The sequence below is a fragment of the Hypanus sabinus genome, unplaced genomic scaffold, assembly GCF_030144855.1.
Source record: "Hypanus sabinus isolate sHypSab1 unplaced genomic scaffold, sHypSab1.hap1 scaffold_436, whole genome shotgun sequence".
Taxonomy (NCBI): domain Eukaryota; kingdom Metazoa; phylum Chordata; class Chondrichthyes; order Myliobatiformes; family Dasyatidae; genus Hypanus; species Hypanus sabinus.
The window spans coordinates 259,414-283,558 of record NW_026781311.1 but is presented as its reverse complement, the minus strand read 5'-3'; the positions used below and the strand labels follow the sequence as shown (position 1 = coordinate 283,558).

The 24,145-nt window shown below is 45.3% G+C and overlaps 1 protein-coding gene across 1 annotated transcript in view; it reads right to left on the bottom strand.

Annotated features, from left to right (window-relative positions):
• Nucleotides 1–24,145, bottom strand: part of LOC132388932 (NACHT, LRR and PYD domains-containing protein 3-like) — a 76,493-nt gene that overhangs the window by 34,389 nt on the left and 17,959 nt on the right. The window contains exons 2-8 of the mRNA XM_059961339.1: nt 16,794–16,962; nt 13,455–13,546; nt 9,708–9,874; nt 6,870–7,041; nt 6,706–6,771; nt 1,813–3,239; nt 903–1,021 (exon numbers count right to left, since the gene is read on the bottom strand). Coding sequence (XP_059817322.1) covers nt 903–1,021; nt 1,813–3,239; nt 6,706–6,771; nt 6,870–7,041; nt 9,708–9,874; nt 13,455–13,464 — 1,961 coding nt within the window. The 5' untranslated portion in view covers nt 13,465–13,546; nt 16,794–16,962. The remainder of the gene's footprint in view (nt 1–902; nt 1,022–1,812; nt 3,240–6,705; nt 6,772–6,869; nt 7,042–9,707; nt 9,875–13,454; nt 13,547–16,793; nt 16,963–24,145) is intronic.

Here is a 24,145-nt window from a genome sequence, read left to right as displayed (position 1 = left end):
AAGAACAAATTGGATAGATACATGGATGGGAGAGGACTGGAGAGTTATGGACTGTGTGCAGGTCAATGGAACTAGCGGAATAAGGTTTTGGTACAGACTAGAAGGACTGAATGGCTTGTTTTCTGTGCTGTAGTGTTCTATGATTTTATGATTCTATGGGGAGGAGAGTTCCCACAAGCAAAAGGAGAATGGGGATGGGGAAGAGATCCCACAGGAGGTCGGCGGATGGGGAAGCGAGATCCCACAGGAGGAAGGGGGATGGGGAAGAGAGATCCCACAGGAGGAACGGGATGGGGAAGGGAGATCCCACAGCCGGCATGGGAGTGTGGAAGAGAGATCCCACAGGAGGAAGGGGGATATTGACAGAAAATAAACAGGATGAAGGGGGAAGGGGTTAAGAGATCGGCCAGGAGGAAGAGGGATGTGGAACAGAGTTCCCACAGGAGGATGTGGGATTGGGAAGAGAAATCTCACAGGAGGAAGGGGGTCGGGGAAGAGAAATTCCATAGGACAATGGGGCATGCCAAAGAGAGATCCGACAGGAAGAAGTCGATGGGGGAGAGAGATCCAACAGGAGGAAAGGGTATGGGGAAGAGAGTTCCAACAGCAGGAAGGGATAGGGAAGAGAAATCCATAGAAGGAAGGGGGATGGGGAAGAGCGATCTCACAGGAGCAAGGGGGATGGGGAAGAGAGATCCCACAAGAGGAAGAGGGATGGAGAGGAGAGATCCCACAAAAGGAAGGGGGATAGGGAAGACAGATCTCACAGGAAGGGTGGTGGGGTGTGTGGACAAGACATCCCACAGGAGGATGAGGAAAGAGTAATAGAGAGTCCACGGGAGGAATGGGGATGGGGGCGAGATTCCAAAGAATGGAAGGGAGATTGGGATGAGAAGTCCCACAGGAGGATTCCAAGGGTAAACGATAATCCTACAAGACGAGAGGACGCAGACATTTTTTGTACGTGTGTGTTGGGTCTGAACAGAGGCCCAGAGGAGATGCGCCCTCGCTCTTTGCGTATCTGGAAGTGAGCAAAGTCACACACGGGGAAGGGCAGTGGGAGGACAATCTCACAATGGTATTTCTTTCCCTCTCATTGGGACAGTCTGCTGACGGTCTCTTGTCCCTCACGGGAAGGGGGTGTGAATCTCTGACCCACCTGCTACAGTCAGTGTCGGTCTGGGTGTCAGTCACAGTGGGAAGGAACATTGTCAATGGACGTGCCACAGGCAGCGAGAAACACGGCCATTCCTGTGATTTACTACCATTAAACCAATGGTCATTGTTCACTGATCTGATGAAGTCTCCAACATCCTTTCACAAGGAACCACAGAACCCTCCCGTCCTTGGGGAATTACTGACTGATCCCCTGGGCATTTGTCACAATTCTTCACAATCTGATTTACTACAAATTTACCAAAATTCCTTTACATTGAAACAACACAATGGAACAGTTTCACAGATCAGAGTGAGAGATAAATCAAGTTACCTCAACTCCTGGCACTTGTGCAGCCCGGGTCCCAGCCGCTGTATTCCCTCATACTGAATAAGGCAGATCTCCAGGTCGAGCTGTTTTATTGTATCACAGAGTCCGATGACATGAGACAGGACCGCGCAGTCAATCGGGGTCAGTGTCATTCCACTGAGTGAAAACCTTTCCACAGATCCGAGTGTGGCCTGAGCCAGTCCACGATTCTGAGACTCAAACAGGTAGTGCAATGTGTTCAGGAGGCTCCTTTTACCAGCTTCGCTCGCTGTGTTTCTACTCTGGCGTTTAACCTCCTCCTTCACCCAGTCAATCACCCGGCAGGTTGTTTCATTGGGAAATGGACCCAGAAACTCCTCCAGACCCCGAGCTGTCATTGGGTTGGAGAGCCCAGCAACAAAACGGAGAAATACCTCAAATCGCCCATCTGTCGTGTTGTGAGCTTCAGTGAGGAATTTCAGGATATCCCCGGGATGTGGATTCAGGAATTGTGCGACTGCAGCTACAAACTCTTGGATAGTGAGGTGTGGGAATGTGTACACCACGCTCTGGGCAGAATCCTCTCTCTCCAAAAGCTCCATCAGGAACCCGGACAGGAACTGGGAAGGCTGCAGATTGTACTTGATCAAATCTCCATGTGTAAACACAATCTTCTTCTCGTACACTCCTCTGCAGGCCATCTGACCAACCCTGAGTAACACATCACGGGGGTTCTCAATCTCACGGCCATGGTTTTTCAGGATGTGGTAAATATAGTAGGAGTACAGTTGGGTGATGGTCTTGGGAACTCGCTGCGGGTCCCTGACTCTTTGTGTGAAGAAGGGGCCCAGTGCCAGAGCGAGGATCCAGCAGTAGGAGGGGTTGTAGCTCATGGTGTACAGGATCTCATTCTCCTTCACATGTTTGAAAACAGCTTCCGCCACCGTCTGATCTTCAAAATACCTGATGAAATATTCCTTCCGTTCCTCACCAACAAATCCCAGGATTTCAGCCCAGACACAGATATCCGCCTTTTCCAATAAATGTAACGCAGTGGGGCGGGTGGTCACCAGCACTGAACACCCTGGGAGCAGCTTGCCCTGAATTAAACTGTACACAATGTCAGACACCTTGCACTTGAATTCAGGATCTGTGTACTGTGATTCTGTGTCTCTCCGACCATCAACAAAGTTGATTTTGTCCTTGAATTCATCCAATCCGTCGAATATGAACAGCAGTCCCTCTGTGTGTTTCCAGACCTCTCTCAGGATATTCCCAAAGTAGGGATAATGATGCAGAATCAGTTCCTTCAGGTTTATTCTGCAGTTAATGGTGTTTAAATCCCGGAATTTGAAACTGAAGACAAAATGGAATTGTTGGTATATCTTCCTCTCGGCCCAGTCGTAAACAATCTTTTGTACCATTGTTGTTTTCCCGATCCCTGGGACTCCGGCTACTGCTGCGGACATCCCTGATTTGTTTCTAAAGATAGATCTTTTCAATTTTTGAACAAAGCTCTTCTTGAATAACTGATCAGTCCGGATTTTTTCCAGCTTACCACGGAGATCTTTTTCTCTCCACTCCTCGTGGTCTCTGCCTCTTGCCAGCAGCTCATGCTCCACCAGTGTCCAATCTCGAACAGTCGAAATGACCGTGAGCTCAGCGTATCGATCATCCAGCTGGAAAACCTTCACCTTCTCCCTCATCAGGATCGTGTTCACTCTCAGTGTTTCAGTTTGTGCCCGCAAAGTCTCCATGTGTTTCCTTCGAACATCTTATGACGGACAGAAATAGGTTGTCAATGCCTGATCTGATGTACATGGAGCATACAACATATTTTCTTTAAATAAAAAAAAATTCTTGTGAAAGACATTGTTTGGGTGAAATTCGGAGATCAGAGATTAGAGTGTCTGAAGATGAATGACGGCCCAGAAACAGTTCTGATCTGACTCAGATCCGCTGTTAAAGGCTCCACTCTCCCCTCTGTTGGTAGTTTGCAGATTCCCCGGTGTTCCAGCGAGCACCAAGTGCACACGTGATTCTGGAGAGGAGAGTGTTGTGTGGAGCGGGTGGTTTCACTGCTTTCACTGCTCAGCTTCTGCTGAACTGTGCAACCCTACAGAGGGTAACAGTGGGGAGGGGGGCATTTACTTGCTCTACTGACTTTTACTTCTCTCACAATGGACCCCATGTTCTTGACACTCCTTTAGGATTAAGCTGTCAGTACTGAGCCACAGAAAAGGAACATAATTTCTGTTTCCTTTTCCAGGCTGAGCCAGTCACGATGTGACACACCCCGCACTGGTCTACAGTCTCTAATTCTCCGAGGAGCTGGTACATGAACCCAGGCAATTCCCCGATGATGTGTGGAAGAGCAGGAAGCTGAAGAGGATGGCAGTGGTAATGGGGAACTCTGAAGTCAGGAGGGCAGGTCGGCGATTCTGTGGACACCGATGGGACTTTGCCTGTCAGGTGCCATTGTCCGAAATGTTCCTGAACGCGTTCAAAATACCCTGAGAAGGGAGGTTGAGCAGCCAGAAGTCATAACAAACATTGGTAACAACGACATAGGAAAAGCAAAGGGAGGAGGTCTGGAAAACAGAACACAGGGGGTTAGGAAAAAAGCTGAGGAACAGGACCTCAAAAGTAGTGATCTCAGGATTGCTGCCTGTGCCACCTGACAGTGGCAATAGGAATAGAATGAGGTGGCAGAGAAATGTGTGGCAGAGCATTTGGAGCAGGGGGCAGGAATTCAGATTTCTAGATAATTGGGACCACTTACGGGGTAGGTAGGACCTGTACAAAAGGCACGGGTTGCACTTGAATCCGATGAGGACCAATATTCTTACGGGCAGATTTACTGGAGATGTTGGGAGTGTTTTAACCTGAAATGGCCGGGGGACTGGAACTAGGACGATAAAGCTTTGGATGAACCAGCAGTTTTACAAGTAGATGATGGGTTTAACATGAATGTTAGGGTGGACAAGCCAATGAATGGGTTCAAATACAGACAGAGCAAAATGTTAAATTGTACCGCATAGACAAAATTCAAAAGGGTGGAGATGCCGGACTAAACGCATTGTATTTAAATGCACGCATCATTTAGAATAAGGTGGACAAACTCTTGGCGCAGTTAGAGATTGTTGTGGGCATCACTGAGTCGTGGCTGAAAGAAGACCATAGTTGGAAGCTTAATGTTAAAGGATAAACGTCTTGTCGACAGACAGGCAGGAAGGCATAGTCGGTGGTGGTGTGGCTGTGTTGGTTCAAGATGGAGTCACATCTTGATAATGAGGTTACATAGGGTTAGAGAATGTTGAATCTTTGAGGGTGGAGATGAGAAACTACAGGGGTTAAAAAAGCTTTATGGGAATCTTATATTGGTCTGCAAATAGTAGCGAAGGTGTGGGTTTGAGATTGCAAAGGGAGCTGGGAAAGGCATGTCATCAAGTTGATGACATAATTCAATATGCACGGGGAATTAGAAAATCCAAAAAACTTCAGGAGTTGGATCACAAGAGAGGGAATTTATTGAATACCTACGAGAGAGCGTTTTAGAGCAGCTTGTGCTTGAGACTACTCAGGAAATTTCTGTCTTTGATTGGGTGTTATGTAATAGCTCGGATCTTATAAGGGAGCTTAATGCAAAAGAACACAGAACTGGTAGTGATCATAATATGATTGAATTTATACTGCAGTTTGAGGGGGAGAAGCATAACTTATGGTATCAGTATTGCTATGGAATAAAGCGAATTACAGAGGCACGAGAGAGAAGCTTACCCACGTAGATTGGAGAAGGATACTAGCGGAGATGGCTGAAGCTTCTGGGAATAGGTCTCAAGTTGCAGGATGGATACGGCCCATGGAGGAAGAAGTTCTCAAGTGTCACGTGTGGACAACCATGGGTGACAAAGGAAGTTAAGGATTGCATAAAAGCCAAGGAAAGGGCGTACAAGATAACAAAAATGAGGGAAAGTTGTATTAATAGACAACCTTTAAAATCCAACAAAAGGCAACTAAAAAAGTGATAAGAAGGGAAAAAGATTAAATATGAGGGCAGAAAAGCCAGTAATATAAAGCAGGATAATAAACACCTTTTTCAGGAATATAAAGAGTAAAAGGGAGGTGAGAGTTGATACTGGAAAATGATGTCGGTGAGATAGTAATGGTGGACAAACAAATGGCAGAATAGCTTAATGTGTGCTTTGCATATATCCTCACTGTGAAAGACGCTAGCAACATGCAGTGGTCTGCGAGTGACAGGCAGTAAGGAGTGAGTGCCATTGCTATTTCAAAAGAAAAAAGTTCTCAGCATACTGAAATCTCTTAAGGTGCAAAGTCACCTGGGCCAGTTGGACTACATCCCAGAGATCTGAGAGAGGTTGCTGAAGGGATGACGGATGGATAGGTCATGATCTTTGAAGAATCACTTGATTTGGGCATGGTCCCGGAGGACTGGAAGATTGACATTGTCACTCTAGTCTTTAAGAAGGGAGGAAGGCAAAGAAGAAAAAAATATAGGCCAGTTAGCCAAACCTCAGCGATGGGAAAGAGTTGGAGTCTCTTACTAAGGTTGAAGTTTCAAGGTACTTTGAGACTAATGACAAAATAGGTTAGCAATGGTTCTGTTAGATTTCAAGTTGGAAGTAAGAAGCAGGTTGGACTAAGGAGAGTCAGTGGATGCCATTTACTTGGATTTTCAGAAGGCATTTGATAAGGTGCCGCACACGAACCTGCTTACCCAGATAAAAATCTATGGCGTCACAGGAAAGATACCGGCACGTGGAGCGGAATTGCTGACAGGCAGCAGACAGCGGGTGGGAATAAAAGGGGCCTTTTTCTGATCCGCTGCCAGTGACTGGTGGTGTTCCTCAGGGATCGGTATTGGGACCATTGTTTTTCAGATTGTTTGTCAATTATTTAGATGATGGAATAAATGTATTTGTGGCAACGTTTGCGGATGATACAAAGATAGGCAGAGAGGTCAGTGCAGCGATTGCAACAGGACAGAGGCCGACGGGAATGTCTGTTAATCAAACTCATAGAGGCCTCTGGGTACAGATCCCGAGATCGGGAAGGTGCCGGGTGTTGTGACAAATGCAAATTGCTTCCTGTCCTTCAGCCACAGCAACAAAAACCTGTCTCCCAGACTCTGACAGTCTCTAAACAGGCCTCTAAAGAGACGTCTTCAGACTCTCAGAGCAAAATACAGACTTTGAGATTTCCGTTCCATCACTTACCTTTCAGATGCTTGGGCACTTCAGATAAACCCCGCTCAGTGTCCATGTAGGCGAACTGGCCGTCACCTGTTCAAACAGATTAACCTGCATGAAGTCTGTTCTGTGTAATACTGTAAATTCATCAGCATTTACATCTCTAACACACAGTGTATTGTTCAGCATACCTCGTTCCCGTATTTCATCCAATATTCTGCTCAGCTTCGGTAAGTGGTGATGTTGTTTCACAAAGGATTCCCACATCACCTTCCGGGCCCCGGAGCCCTTCTCCATCACTAGATCCAGGAGGAGTTTGGAAGCGCCCACTCGGTTTCCCTTCTCCGCGAGCTCAGTCACGCTCTGTAATGAACAATGGGGAATATATTGAGGAGTGGAGGGATGGGTACAAATCTACCCTGAGCATGGACTGACCCAGCATATTTTGCAGGACAAAGATTGAAGAGCCATTGAAGTTTTCATTGCAGGAAAGAGATTTTAAAAGAAGTTAGCGTGGTCAGTCATGACTTTCTGAATGCCACAGATTGCAGAGTACTTACCCATCTGGCAAGGTTTAAAAGGAGCAGACATAGTGTTAGTGAGCCAGAGATAGAGTAGATTATTGATACTTCGTGTCAGGGAGGGCTCAGTGAGGAGAGGCAGAGGATTTAGGTGGGTAATATTTCTTTTCTTTTTTTCACGGTTATAACAGTGGGAATGCCAGGCAGGATAGTGGGATGTTCTTCCTATTGGGTGCGGCAAGACAGGGAGACCTCCAGTGTCCCTGACAACTGCACTTTCGGGAATTTCATCCAGCTGCAGCTTCTTACAGACTGTGCTGAGGAACTGGAGATGGAGCTGGATGAACCCGGGTTCACTCGGGGGGCTGAGGTTGACTGACAGACTGTACAGGGAGGGAGCTGGACGAAGGACACAGGCAACTGGGTGACGTCAGCGGGGTAAGGGAACAGGACACAGGCAACTGGGTGATGTCAGCGGGGGAGGCGGGGGTATGTGTAAGAAGAGGATAGACAGCCACTGAAGAAAACCCTCTATAACAGGTATACGGCTTTCTGTTTTGGAATATGGCCTCACAGAGGAAAGCCACAGTGATTATGCCTCTGGCACTGAGTTTGGCTTTGTGACTTGGAAGGGATGAGAAGTGCTGAGCTGCACTGACAGGGGGAGTTCAATGTCAGGAGAACAGATTGGAGATTCTATTTACGAGAACAGGATTTTTGGATGGTGTCTTGCCAAGGTCAGTGATATCTTGTATCGACACTGAAACTGTCTTAAGGGCAGTATGAGCAGGTCTTGGTCCACGCTGGTAGCAATGACAAGAGTAGGAAGTGTGATGAGATCCTGCAGTGATACAGATCCAAAATTTCTTGAAAGTGTTATCGAAGTTAGATGGCGTTGTAAAGCTTTTTGGACATGGGGCTTCATAAATCAAAATATTGAATACAGAAGTTGGGATATTATGAAACTGATGTTGCAGAGGCTAATTTGAAGCAATGTGTACACCTACCTCTCGGAAGGATATCAATAAGATTGAACAAATGCAGAATAAAATACAGATTGTTACCAGGAGTTGAGGATCTATAGAGAAAGTGTGAACAGGTTAGGACATTACTCCATCGAATGTAGGAGGACCATGAGAGATGTGAAAGAGATATACACATTTATAAAAGCTATAGAGAGAGTTAGTGTGAAAATACATTTATTACTGAGGTTGGGTGGGACTGGAATTGGAGAGCATAGGGTAATGATGACAGGTGAAGGGCAAAGTGAAGGGGAACCTGTTCACTCAGAGGTTGCTGAAGAGCGCGGAGCGTGCTGCCATCTTAATTAGTCGATGTACATTCGAGTTGATTACTTAAGATCATTTTGGATACGTTCATTCAATGGGGGAGTTTTGGATGTCTCCAGTCCGGGTTCAGATCAATGGGACTAAGCAGATAATAGGTCAGTGTGCGCTAGATGGGCAGAAGAGCCTGTTGCTGTACTGTAGGGTTTGATGACTATGACTAGGTGAAACTATGGCCGGTTCACTGTTGATTTTTGCCAGGGTAATCCCTGGTGAACCGCAGCAGCTTCACCCTTCACTGCCAGGCTCCATGAGGGGTCCAGTGCCAGCCAACAGCTGGAAACTGGCAGTGAGGAGCAGCCAGCAAACTCAGGACTATTGTGTATGTGTGACAGACCAAAGGCGACTGGTGATAATGTTGAGTAAGAAGTTTGGACTGAAATTGTCAGCTGCCTCACGTGGAATGTCGTGTTCAGTATGGTGTCTGGCTCTTCACTAATATTCATTCTGGGTGGAAATAGGTGAACGCACTCCAGTAGCACGAGGACCATTTGGAAAGCTGTTTCTTTGTAATTCTATGTTAGCTGTAGATGCTTGGAATATTTTCAGTGGCACTAATGTTGCACTTCCCATGTTAACTGTATATGCTGTGGTAATTACAAACTCAAATTGGAAGTCACAAGGTAACAGAAACATGAGGCATGTTGGGATATTGATCAAAAAAGGGTCAGCATTTCAAATGAGAGACGATAGTCAGTGTTGCCTGAGTTGAAAATGGGGTTGAAGGTAGACTGAGAATGAGCTGAGAAATAAGTCACTATATATTTGATTTGTGGGAAACCCGTGGGTCATGAGAAGAGCACAGATTGGTGAATGGCCATTAAGGTCGAACATTGGGAACATGGTGTAATGTCAGAGAGAGTGGTGTAACGTGGTTCTCTGTCCACTTGCAATGTCCGTCGAGTATTACATCACTAAATTCACCAGTCAATCATTGCCTGTATCCTAATCTGTCTATAAATGAATGTGATCAGCAAACTGGAGAGAGGCGTGTATTGGTTCCGGATAAAGGTTCCGGATTTTCGCAGAGGAAAACTTTTTTCTTGATGTTCACCACAGGCATTACAGGATTTTCACAGCCGAGAGGTGCCGTTACACCGGTTCTGTCGGTCTGTGTTAGATTCAGTAGAATCTACACTCAGCCTATGTTCCAACCACTTACGTGATACTCTCGCTCATTGAAATGATGATCATGAGTTAGCATGAAACCGACTTCCTCCACACCCTGCTCAATCGCCTGCTCCAGTCGCTCCATGTAGAAACTCGTCAACTGGAACAGTTGGTGATCCTCACAATTTGACAGGAAGGCGGAGATGGCGGAGTTCAGATCTGTAGTCGGTCATAGAACATAAAATAGTAGAGTGTAGCATGCGTAAGCGGACACGATGCCATTTTAAACCGATCCCATCTTCAGGAACATGATCAATGTCCCTCCGTTCCCGGCCAACTCATGAGTTCAAACACCTCTCAGACGCTGCTGAGTATCTGTTTCCAGTCCCTCCCTCGGCAGCTCATTCCAGACACCGATCACTCTCTGTGGAAAACATGCATCCTAAATCCCCTTTAAACTTTAGCATCTAAACTTAAACCTGTTACCTCAGGTTTTTGTGGTGAAACTCGTCTGCACCCTCTACAGACCCTCCACATCATTCTCGATTTGTGCACAATACTGAAATTGTCACTTAACCAACGCGTATCCAGTTACAGTCTAACTTTAACAAATACCTCAACTCATCGTTCGCACACTACCAATTGTGTTGCCACCTTCAGGGAGCTGTGCACACCCATCACAGGACCCGACAGTACATCAATCTTATTATCAGTCCCAACATTCACCGTGCACATTGCTCGCGAATTTGACCTCTCAAAATGCAACTTCTCACATTTGCCTGAATTATCTGTACATAGGAACATAAGAACATAAGAGATAGGAGCAGGAATAGGCTAATCGGCCCCTCAAGCCTGCTCCGCCATTCAACAAGATCATGGCTGATCCAATCTTAACTCTAGTTTTCACCGAATCCCACAAGGCAACAGAGCCAACCAACAGGGCACCATGCCGACCATTTTATTTTATTATTTATCCCGCCCAGACCCATGTGATCACCCGGGGGAAAGAAAAACAATTTGCCAATTGAGGAGAAAAAATCTGGAAAATACCTCTCCGACCCATCCAGGCTATCGAAAACTGGTCCAGGAGATCACATGGCTGATCTAAACCTAGCCTCACGTCCACTTACCTGCTTGCTCACCGTATCCCCTAATGCCATTTTTATCCTGGAAAGTGTCTATCTCCATTTTGAATTTATTGAGTGTTTTCGCTTCCACAGCTATCTGGGGCAGTAAAATCCACAGCCCCACTACCCTCTGAGTGAAGAAATTTCTCCGGATCTCAGTCCTGGAATGGCATCCCATTATTTTAAGATTATGACCCCTAGTCCTAGTTTCACCCATCATTGGGAACATTCTCCCAGCATCCACCCGATCAAGCCCCTTCACAATCCTATATGTTTCAATAAGATCGCCTCTCATTCTTCGGATCTCCAATGAGTAGAGTCCCAATCTACTCAACCTCTCATCATACATCAACCCACCCATCCCCGGAATTAACCTAGTGAACCTTCTCTGCACTGCCTCGAGAGCCAGTATGTCCTTTCTTAAATATGGACACCAGAACTGCACGCAGTACTGCAGGTGTGGTCTCACCAATACCCGGTACAACTGCAGTAAGACCTCCCTGTTCTTATACTCCATCCCCCTTGCAATAAAATCCAGCATTCCATTGGCCTTCTTGACCACCTGCTGCACTTGCATACTAACTTTTTGTGTTTCCTGCACCAGGACCCCCAGATCCCTTTGCACAGAAACACTTTCCAGTTTCTCTCCATTTAGATAATAACTTGCTCTATTATTTTTCCTGCCAAAGTGAAAGACCTCACACTTGTCAGTATTATATTTCATCTGCCAAATGTCTGCCCAATCACTCAGCCTATCTATGTCCCCCTGCAGGGTTTCAATGTCCTCCGCACTCATTACACTCCCTCCCATCTTTGTGTCATCAGCAAACTTCGATACGTTGCACTTAGTCCCTTTCTCCAAATCATGAATATAGATTGTAAAGAGTTAGGGTCCCAACACCGACCCCTGCGGAACACCACTAGTCACCAACTGCCAGTCTGAGAATAAACCATTTATCCCAACTCTCTGTTTTCTGTTAGAAAGCCAATCCTCCACCCATGCCAGAATATTATCCTCAATCCCATGATTTTTTACTTTAAGTAATAATCATTGATGTGGCACCTTGTCAAATGCCTTTTGGAAGTCCAAATACAACACATCCACTGATTCTTCTTTATCTACCCTATATGTTATGTCCTCAAAGAACTCCAACAAATTTGTCAAACGTGACTTCCCTTTTGTAAAGCCATGCTGACTTTGTCCTATTAAGCTATGTGTATCCAAATGCCCTGTTACTGTTTCCTTAATTATCGATTCCAACATTTTGCCAACCACAGATGTTAGGCTAACTGGCCTATAATTCCCAGCCTTCTGTCTATTGCCCTTTTTAAATAAAGGATTTACGTTAGCATTTTTCCAATCTGCCGGGACCATTGCCGAGTCCAGCGAGTTTTGAAAAATTATCACTAATGCATCCACAATCCCGACCGCCACTTCCCTTAAGACCCGAAGACGCAAGCCATCCGGTCCAGGGGATTTATCCACCTTCAGTCCCATTAATTTATCAAGTACCATTTCCTTGGTGATTTGAATCGTAGTTAGCTTCTCTCCCCCTAGAGCCCCCTGTCTATCCAGTGTTGGGATATTTTGTGTGTCCTCTACTATAAAAACTGATACAAAACTGTTACAAACTGATACAAAACTGTACATGGTGACTCTCTGTTCCTATTTCTAACTGGATGCTGAACACTTTGAAAACAGTCCCAAATTTATTCATCTCCTCCAACTCTGTAAATCAACGAATAAGTCCACCCAGTATATCATATGATTAACCTGTTTGATTCACACACACGACGCATGGCGAAACAGTGATCCTTGCGAACACTGCTGGTCACAGACCTTCAGCCAGAACAACGCTCCTCTGGTGCTGACTCCATTTTATGTACCCAAGACAGCTTTGAAATCAACTTACAGATCCTCAGCCTGAAACGTTGAAGGTTATTTTTTTCTCTGTAGGTGCTTCCGGACCTGCTGAGTTCCTCCAGCATTTTGTACGATGCCCTCTCCACTTATTATTTTGTTTTACTTTAATCCTATTCGCCAAGGACATTTCATTGCTTCAGTAGCCCCCCCCCCCCCCCCGCCCCAGATTCCCTGTGTACAATTTCTCTTGTTCACCGTCTCCTGCACCCAGCCCGTCCTCCCTCAATATAACGTCCTTTCTCGGCCACAGAAAAACAATCACCGGGAACTCCCCTCACCTCCATTGTGCAACAACCCGTTAATCTGGGGAGAATTCACCATTGCCCTTCCAAACAGAAAACAACTTCTGTTTCTCTCACTGGCTGTCGGAGGCATTTCCCACATCAGGGCGTACCGAATGCTGACGGAAATTCTATCTGTTCCCTCGACTGTTACATTGCCCGCTGTTGTATTCCTGTCTGAGTGTTACCCACTCCCAACTTATTCAGGGGCTCCTTCTCCTTTCTCTCAGGTGAAGATTTGTGCGGTGAGCAGAGTGATTCAACTTTCCGGTTGTTAGGTCCCTGCGCTGGACCTGGTGAATTGTTCCAGTGCTCAAAGTCGCTTTAACAGGTGGAACAATGACCCCGTTTGTTGGCACTCTTTTGCCCAGTTATCGCCCAAGTTTATCCCTCTGAACTATTGATAATTTGACTACACGTGCACCATAAGGACAGAGTTTTAATGAGAATGAGCTCAGTGAACATACCTGTGTCCATTCTGAGTCTGACTGAGGTTGGTTGATCGTCGTTTTCTTGTCTGCCGTCTGGGTGGCAGAAAGCTCCACCTGCTGGCAGTGACCTGAATTACACAAATAAAGGAGTGAGTCAGTTACTCTGCCCTTCATAATATAAACCATATTTGTAAGGTCACTGCTCACTCTCCTACATTTCAGGGAGCAAATGGAGATTGAAACAAAGACCTCCAACTGAACACAGAGTTCAAGATGATAGCAAGGAAATATAAGGAAACTTTCTTAAAGGAGCGATGCACTGAAGCTGAAGAAGCCAACAGAATTGGAAAAAGAAACACAAGAGAACTTTTGCTAAATGTTAGGGAGATCAAAGGAACATTTCATGTAAAATGAGCATAGGAAAAGACAAAGAAGGGAAGGACCTCACAGAAGCAAAGGACATCAAAGGGAGTTGGCAGGAACACTCAGAAGAATTGCAGAAAGATCCAACAGCGAAGACATCTGCAATGACTCCCTCATCGATCTGGAGCCAGACATTCTGGAAAGTGAAGTCGAATGGGCCATAGAAATCATTGCCAATAATAAGGCTGCAGGATGTGACAGGACTCCGGTTGAATTGTTTAAAACTCTAAAAGATGATGCTGTAAATGTGTTGCATACAATTTTCCAGAAGATCTGGGAAAAAATTAGAAACAACAATGACCTTTAAGCTGGATTAAGATGTGTTTTTATCCCCATACCCAAGAAGGGAACTGTAAAGCATTGTTCAAATTACAGAACATTTTCACAAGCTAGAAAGATAATTCTAAAGATTGTGCAAGCAATACTCCAGCAATATATGGAACCCGAACTGCCAGATGTACAAGCTGGTTTTAGAAGAGGCAGAGGCACCAGAGAGCATATTGCTAACCTACGCTGGATAATGGAGAAATTGAGAGACTTCCAGAAATGTATTTATCTGTGTTTTATTGACTACTCTAAAGCCCTCAACAGTGTGGACCATAATAAACTACAGCAAATACATAAGGAAATGGAGATACCTGGACATCTGCTGTGCCTTATGAGAAACTCAGATAAATTGTCCACATCAAGAGAAAACAGTATTCCATGTTGGTAAAACAGAAGGTAAAGGAAGGGGAGGACACCAGAGATACGATGGCTAGATAATACTACTAGACAATGAGCCTGACCTTGTGAAATCCTGGATAGGCAGTTTCCAACAAGGCAGCTTGGTGTGCAGTAACGTTGTTTTATTTCACTGTATTCATCAGCTTTCATGTATGGTTGACTGACTATTGAGTTTGAACATAAATTGGACAATGATTTTATCATAAACTAAATGCAATAATAAATATAAATGTTTTCAGTCAATAACAGACTTATAATTGTTGCATTTTGTTCCTCAGATAAATCGCTAATGCAGACAGGGAGCAATCATGCATCAAGCATCCGTCCCCATAACACCCCCTTGGTGAGCCTGCTGGCCCAAGGTGGGTCTGTTTACTCCGTTGTTTAAACCCAGACACCTCAAACAAAAGGCATCCGCTGGGTCCCTCCAGCCCACCGTGTCAGATAGTAAGATCGTGACTTGTTCTCAAAATCACCCAACACCGCACTTGCAGGTTAACACTTTACCGGTGTCCGCTACAAATATACTGAAGCCTTCTTCATCCTCGCCACTTCAGAGGAAATAAACCCCCTGTACTCCCACTGTCGCCATTGCAGCTCCGCTAACTCCTTGGAGAGGAAGAGCAGCATTAAAAAAACGAGCTTGTTGGATCTTTCCCGGGAGTCAGGTTAGGAAACACGTGGTGGGGTCTAGGGAGGAAACTCCTTAATGATGAAACCCATATTCCCGTTGGTTGGTATGCTAAATTGGCATTTGCTGTCACCAGTGAGGGATAAGTATATCTCACATCACTTCACACAAGATACCGGGCACACGCAGCATGCTTAAATCGTCTAAATGTCAGCACGGGAGCGCAAGCGTGATGGCGCTCTGTGAGACGCATGAGCAGTGAGCTGGTGCACGCGGTCGATGGGGAGACTGTAGAGTCAGTAACAGGGAACGGGGAGCGCGTCCCTTGGTCCCGTACCGTGCTGGCCAGCTCACCGAATGAGTCATGGTCAATCCGCAACCCGCTGGGGTACAACATTAATACACCAATCCCCATGTATATACTTAATCAATGTAATGTTTCTTGTCAGTTCCACAATATAATTAGTTTGCTGATGTTATATTGTGTTACACTAATTAAGCTGTCAGAACTTGTCTAATCAGCACACAAAATGCATAAGTGGACCACTCGGTCCTTCAAAACTGCTGCTGATCTGATTTAAACTTTCGTTACGAATTGCCCCATGTTCATCTCGATAACACTTCAATCCCACTTTTTATGAAGAAGCTGGGCTTCGAATGGAAACAAAGGCTTTTCTTTCACTGGTCAGTGAGTAGAACGAGTTCCTAACTCCCCCGATTAACTCCAGCAAAAATAAAATGGGAGGTTGAAAGAGGGAGTGGAGAGGGGAAACTGTTGCTGCTTTTCACTGCACGATGCCCTTTCCACAGTCAATACTTCCACAGTCTTTCTGAACATTGCATCTACCTTAATATCATCTCCTTCATCATCTGACCCAACACGCTGCCTCCCATCAAAAAATGACTGAATTTAAAGCAATTCCGGTTGCAAGGGCATTCGTTCATGTCAAGTAAAGGTATTACCTGTGACTTTGGTACCGGGTCAAAAGGGAACATTGCAAAACCTAGTTCTGTTTAAGCACAGGTTCATAGGCTCTGGCAATTTGTTGGAAGAAGACTACTTGATGTCGCCAGGCTATGTAAATTTAAATTATTGGTTGCCATTTGCTAGTTAGGACTGAATTAAATGTGGTGCTGGGACATTTGGCTTCAAGAGGGTTTGCTCTTAGCAGAGGCTTGCACGACGATATACCTGAGGGCAAGTATATCATTGCAGCTTGCAATAGACAGAGGAGTCAATGACATGTTGCTGCAGTTCATGGTAATTCCACATTTCTGCTATCACTACAGCAGGAAGCGCTGCGGGTCTCATAAAGGGAGAAGATTCTCAACGCATTTTGAGATGATTGCCACCTAACACAGCCAAGCAACGAAACAACAGAACTGATAAGAGTTTGAAATGAGCAAGCAATGTGAGGGAATGTGTGTGGCTTCACAGAGCTGGGATGCTGACAGAAATTAGCAAATCTGGAGTGATTGCAACTGACATAACTGGCACTTCTACATGTATTCAGTCCCTCTCCAGCTATTTCCTACCTTCCTTGGTATAGATATGTAATGTCTGAAGGACCGGTGTTTGAATAAATGAGACTCACCAAATTTTCTCCTGACTGAATCAATGGAAACTCTGAGTCAGATGGGTTCTCTCCAGTTGATGCTCTCAGTACTCGGGCTGGTTCACTTGTTGATCTTCCCTCGTCTTTAGTTGTGATTTCTTTCCAGTTGTGGGCTTTTCTTCCACTAAATCTCTCACTGTAGGTCTAACTTTAACCAAAGAGACGATGAAGCACGTTAACAACACAAAGGAGAACCAAGCATTAAACTGAAATTTAAATCTTGAATGCATATATAATGATCCGAGTGAAGAAATCTGGAACTGTCCCTCACAGTTTACAAAACCTAACAAGGGATACAAGGGAACACACACACAATGCTGGTGGAACTCATCAGGACAGGCAGCATCTGTACGTCAACTCGACTCTCTCCATAGATGCTGCCTGGCCTGCTGAGTTCCTCCAGCATTTTGTGTGTGTTGCTTCGCAGCAGATGAAGATTTTCTCTTGTTTGTGATGGGATACACATACCGGGGCTCAGTCATGGTGTAAGATACAAGTCATAATACATAGGAGTAGAATTAGGTGATTCGGTCATTCTCGTCTGCTCAATAATCAATCATGGAGGATTATTTTTCCAACCCCGTATTCTTGCTTCCCTGCGACAGTACTCAACCTATTTCGCAAATCAGAACATGAATGTACCCAACGATAGCCTCCACCGCACTCTGTCGCATCGAATTCCACAGATCAACCAACATTTGGCTAAAGTAATTGGTCTCGTCTCAGTTTTAAAGTGAAGCTTCTTTATTCTGAGGCTGCACTCAGATCCCAGACACTCCGGCTAATCAAGACATCCTCTCCATTCCCAATGTATCCAGGCTTGTTGTTATTTAGTAGGTATAAATAATCACTCCCACCCCCCCCCCCCACCACAACCACCATCCTTCTGAACTCTACTGAACACAGGCCCAGGGCTATAACATGCTCCACATGCATAAAGCTCATCTTTTCCTGGCTTATTTTGTGAACCTTGTTATCAACAATTGTACTGAACAGATGTCCAGGATTAAAAGGACAGATAACTGGTACCAGGATAATTTACAGGGAAAAGATCTGATTTCATTACTGTCCTACTATCACAAAACGAGCGCAGCTGCACTGCTCCATTCACAGGAAATTTAACATGTTCCAGAGTGAGTGTAATAAAGAGAAACTGGAATCACTAGAAATGCTCAGCAGGTAAGGAACAGCCGTGGGGAGAGGACCAAGTTAACAATTCGGTTTCTTAACCTTTCGTCAGAATGGATTCAAATATTACCCAGTTTTTACTGGAAATCCTGTGTTGTTTACTTTGGAGCAGCAGAGACTGAGGAGAAATCTGTTAGAGGTTTGTAAGATTGTGAAAGACATTGACAGAGTAGACAGGGAGTATCTTTTCAGTGGTTAGAAATGTCTAATACCAGAGGACATGCAATGAAGGTGTGAGGGAGTTGATGCAAATGGAATGTGAGGGTAAGTTGTTTTACTCAGGGAGGGAGTGGTGAATACATGGAATGAGCTGCCTGTTGTGGTGGTGGAAGACAATACATCGGAGTCTTTGAAGACACATGGGTGTGAGGAAGATCGAGAGGATATGGATATTGTGTAAGATATTGTGTAGTTATTTTTTGGGGGGGGCTTGATTTCTTTTTTAGCTGGTTTAGCACACCATTGTGGCTGAAGCGCCTGTTCCTGTGATGCACTGTTCCATGTTCTGTTCTATCTCCAGCATCTTGAGTTTCACTTTGACTCCCACTGCCAGATAGACAGGTGGGAGTGAGGGGGAATTTCCAAATGTGAATTGAATTCTGAAACTCTGTTCTATTTCTACCAGTGCAAACACAAAACACCATGTTTAATCACAGGCTCACCCTGCGAGGGACAGAATTGGAAATTCAATTCCCTGCTTTTCTTCCAAAGGAACTATAGAGTCAAATATCTGACCACAGAACAGAAATTCTAACTGATCATTTCATAAACCCGGGAAACTTGATCCCCGACTTAATTTTATCTGGTTAAAAAATTAGTGGCATCTGTCCCGGGACCCAACCTTACTGGGTCACAGCCCACACTGAAGAGTTTAGGACATCTTTCCCATTTTCCACATTGGGTGGCATCAACACAGATTCAACCTGATAGGTTTCAACCCAATTTCCCAATTCCACTCAACTTCGCTTCCCAAGAGACTTAACCCCTTCCAAAGCAATGTACTAAAAAGCTGAAAACGAAATGAACATTCAGCAGATAAAGATCATCTGTGGAAAGATGATTTTTCAGGTCCAACACCCTGTATCGAAATGGCTTTGAACATTTTTTTGATTTGATTTCAGGTCTCCAGCATCTTATTTTTTATATATATATGATATACAGCTGCTCACAGACAGGCGACAGTGAGTGTGAATTTCCAAACACTGTGAGGATACTGAACCCGAGGTAGATAACCAGTGATGCAAACACTGAACAGCTCACTCCAGGTACTCACCGCCTCTGTGTATTGAGGTTAACTCGCAGGTCTATTCGATCTGTCTGCTGTATTGTTTCTGTGCCCTTCGGTTCAGACTCACTCACCCTGGGAAACGAACACTGGTGTATGTGGCTGGGCATCAAGGGTTTACAGACTACACAAGGCTTGACTGTACCAATGACACCCCCTCCCTGGCACTAACCCTGGGAAACGAACACTGGTGTATGTGGCTGGGCATCAAGGGTTTACAGACTACACAAGGCTGGACTCACTAACCCTGGGAAACGAACACTGGTGTATGTGGCTGGGCATCAAGGGTTTACAGACTACACAAGGCTTGACTGTACCAATGACACCCCCTCCCTGGCACTAACCCTGGGAAACGAACACTGGTGTATGTAGCTGGGCATCAAGGGTTTACAGACTACACAAGGCTGGACTCACTCACCCTGGGAAACGAACACTGGTGTATGTGGCTGGGCATCAAGGGTTTACAGACTACACAAGGCTGGACTCACTCACCCTGGGAAACGAACACTGGTGTATGTGGCTGGGCATCAAGGGTTTACAGACTACACAAGGCTGGACTCACTAACCCTGGGAAACGAACACTGGTGTATGTGGCTGGGCATCAAGGGTTTACAGACTACACAAGGCTGGACTCACTCACCCCGGGAAACGAACACTGGTGTATGTGGCTGGGCATCAAGGGTTTACAGACTACACAAGGCTGGACTCACTAACCCCGGGAAACGAACACTGGTGTATGTGGCTGGGCATCAAGGGTTTACAGACTACACAAGGCTGGACTCACTCACCCTGGGAAACGAACACTGGTGTATGTGGCTGGGCATCAAGGGTTTACAGACTACACAAGGCTTGACTGTACCAATGACGCCCCCTCCCTGGCACTAACCCTGGGAAACGAACACTGGTGTATGTGGCTGGGCATCAAGGGTTTACAGACTATGTAAGGCTTGACTGTACCAATGACGCCCCCTCCCTGGCACTCCAAACAATGCCTCGAAGCACACAACGCTAGCCAGCTAGGAAAGCCACTACCCCAACAGCTGAGCATCCAATGTCGGTAACAGCAAAGTTAATGAGGACTCTGGCCAGAAAGCATCCAGACTGAGATCACAGAAAGAGTGTACATGTGCACATTGATCTCTCCACAGCTATCGTCAACACTTCACTCATCCAGGCTGCTGTTCCCATGTGCTTCAAATCAACCACCATTATCCTTGTACCAAGGAACTCTACATATTCGGAACAAAGTGACCTACTGCCCAGTGGAGTTGTCGCCAATCAGCATTAAGTGCTTTGAACGGCTGATAGTGGCACACATCAAAAAGTCACTGGTCACTCTTGTTCACTGGTCACTCACCAGTATGCTTACCGACTGAATCGCTAAGTGGCAGATGGCATTGCATCTCTCATTCTCCTTGGCCTGATATGCCTTAAAAAAAGACAATTAGGTCAAAATGTTGTTTCTGGCTTTCATTTCGGCATTCATCACTGTTGTCCCACAAACCTTGTTGAACAAATTCCCACGCATCCGTCTAAAGACACCTCTGTGCAACTGGGTGGTGGACTTGCTAACCAACAGACGACAGACAGTCAGAGTGCACAACTGGTCCTCCCTTCCCATCATCGTCAACCTCTGTGACCCTCAGCCTTGTGCTCAGACCATTGCTGTCCACTCTGCTCACACGATTGCAAATCCAGACTCCCGAGCAAGACCGACCTGCCATCAAGCACATATTCACAGAAAGGTGGTGGAAAAGTACCATGATATCATTAAAGGTCCCACACACCCTAGTCCGGGACTGTTTGTCCCACTCACATCAGTCCATCAGGGAAAAGGCTACATAACATCCACGCCTGTACAATCATCCTCGAAACAGCTATTTTTTCCCTTTTTGAATAGTGAAGAAAACTATTGAGGCTTGGTCGACCTCATTAAATTGGTTTACAATCAGTCTGTAGTCAGAACATTTCTTGTAAACATAGCAGGAGTAAATTGGCCCCCACCGAGCCTTCTGCCCCAAGCAGTGAACTCATGGCTTTCGTTCCGCAATGCCGCCGGCTGCTTTCTGTAACTGGTCACACTCCCACCCCAACTGTTTGCTGTGTATCGAGCCTTTGAACAGAATCAGAGTATTTGCTTCTACAGGACTTTCAGAAGATCAGCTCGAAACACCCACAATAAACACTCTCAAAGAGAGTACAACGAACATTTATCGGAAACGGCAAGTTCTGATAAAAGTGAACTCATGTTGTCTGAACAGCTCTTCGCACGCTTGCTTTGCAATTGTAACACCCGGTTAGAGAACTGTTCCAAATCTCAAACATCTATTGCAGACTCTCTGGTGTTCACTCCTGTCGCAGCATCATTTCCCTGCTGACATTGATTTACAATCACACCCACTTTGCATCAAATTTATATCAAAATTGAAAACACTCGGAACCCTCACTTAATGTCGACGTCGCATCTTTGCTTTTGGGCTGCTGTTCCTTCACAGCGTTCGTGTGATCTGTAATAATGAGCACCCAGACCCGGGCATCTTACAGCCGTATCTCCGTATTCGCAAACAGGCCCAACTCAAATATGACGGTTTCGGAATAGTAAAAAAATTCTATCGAGGCCTCCATATCAACACACAGAAGAGTTTAGATACAGTTTTGCATAACATACAGCTGACACGAAGAAGAACAAAATAAAAAGTAGGGTTTTGATTTTGAGAAACACGGTTGGCAAGTTCAGAAAACTGTGTGAATGGAGGGAGGGCGGGGAAAACAGAGCCAGATCATGATAATTCTCGTGGCGAAAGGGATGCAGTAGTAGGGTATATAAACGTGAATTCTGTAAACACACTGTAAGGCAGAGGGTGGAGTCTGAGTGCAACTGTGAGCGAATAATCAAAAATGTTATTCATGAATTATCAGACTGGAACAACGTGACACTTCCTGCTCCGGGGTGAAAAGGAAGAGGTAATTCACCGAATGAAAAACAATTGAATAATTTAGAAAAAAATACCAGGGCATTCGGCAGATTCCCACATCGGAGGTTAGTCAAGAAGGTTCAGTGGCTTAACGTTAAGGAAGCGATGGTAGCATAGCTTCGGCATCGGCTTCCTGGGAGAAGCCAGTAAGCGGTAGAAAATCTTTTGGTCCTCTGACTGGAGACCATTGACTGGGTTCCTCGGGGATCCATTGTTGCTTATAAACTCTGTTAGCACTCTGGTTGATTTAATTGCTGCAATGTTTGTTTTTGGTTCAGAGACAGGTATTTTGCATGAGAGATAGTCCGTACTTTTTAAATTGTTTTCCAATAACTCTGGAGTCAGACCTTTACTGTAAATATACCACGCAGAAATCGGCCACTCATCCCATCCAGCCTTCTATCCCTTGCAATGAAATCATGGTTTTCGCTCCGCAATCCCGCCTGCCGCCTGCCTCTTTCTGTAACCGGTCACACCACCTTTTCCCACCACCGGCCCACACCCGCAGTTTACTGTCTCCCGTGGCCTTGAAAGGAATCAAAATCTTTGCTGCTACAGGATGTCAGCGTGATCATTTCGAAACACCCACAGCAAACACTGTCTCAAACATCTGAAGTGACAAGTACTGGAAATGGAACTCGTGTTGTCCGAATAGGTTTTTCACATGCTTACTTTGAAAACGTCAACCCTGGTTAGAGATCTGTTTTTAATCTTGACATAAACTGTGGAAAATCTCAATGGCGCTGACAGGAAACTGCAGGATCACAAATACAATCGCGGACAGAAGGGGGTTAAAATGGAGCGAATGAGCTATTGATCACTAATCCAAAGCACAGAATGATTTGAAATAAAGATCGAAATAAATATCGGAGGCTGAATTATTCTCACCTAATTCACCAAGAATGTTCAGTCTCCGTGTGGATATATTTTCAAGTCGTTTTCTTCCAATTTCGTATCAGAGAATCAGGCGGACCTCAGTTAGTAGCTGCGGGGGAGGGGCCGGGTTGCTGTTTGTGAGACTCACTGTGTCAAGCGGCTGCCTGTCCGCAGGGCGGATTCTCTGCTGAAACCAAACAGACCAGTTTGACACTCCTCTTAATCTGCACCAAGTTGGCTTAATATTGTATTTAATTACTTCTGTTACAGAAAATAAAGCAACAAACACCAGATGGTAGAGAAAAGAAGAGGTCCCACAGTGTCTGCAATCTGAATGACTACTTGTTACAATTGCTACCAGATGTTGTGAGATTCCAGCATTTAATTTTACACCAAACTCCCATCTTTTGAAATTTTAATATCATATTTTGCGAGTTAATTAAATAAATTGCTCTGTGGCATTCTCCACTGCGACGTCCCGGACAGTAAAACAGTAAACTCTCACGGTCGCTCTGTTATTCTGAGTGGTGACTTTTTATTTTGTGTGTGTGTGTGTGTGTGTGTGAGAGAGAGAGAGAGAGAGAGAGAGAGAGAGGGACAGAGTGCACGATGGCAATTAAAAGTAAAGAAAATACAAAACGAACTTCACCCCAGACTGTGTGTGTGTGTGTGTGAGAGAGAGATAGAGAGAGAGCGAGAGAGAGAGAGAGAGAGAGAGAGAGAGAGAGAGAGAGAGAGAGAGAGAGAGAGAGAGAGAAATCGGAGAAGGGACCCGGCCCTGCCCTGAGAGACATTTTGGATGTCATTATCCGTGAGCAAGGTTCCTTCGCACCGACTCAGTACAAACCGCCCTAGAAAATGTGTCTGACTGAAGGTGACGACGTCGTTTCTTTTAATGCATTTGGTCAACAACTGGTTCATTGAACGTGTCAGAACTCCCTTCTCCCCTTGTTTTCCCTCACACTCCGAACAACAGCCGAGCCCCGCTGTAAGCGCTCACTGATCTG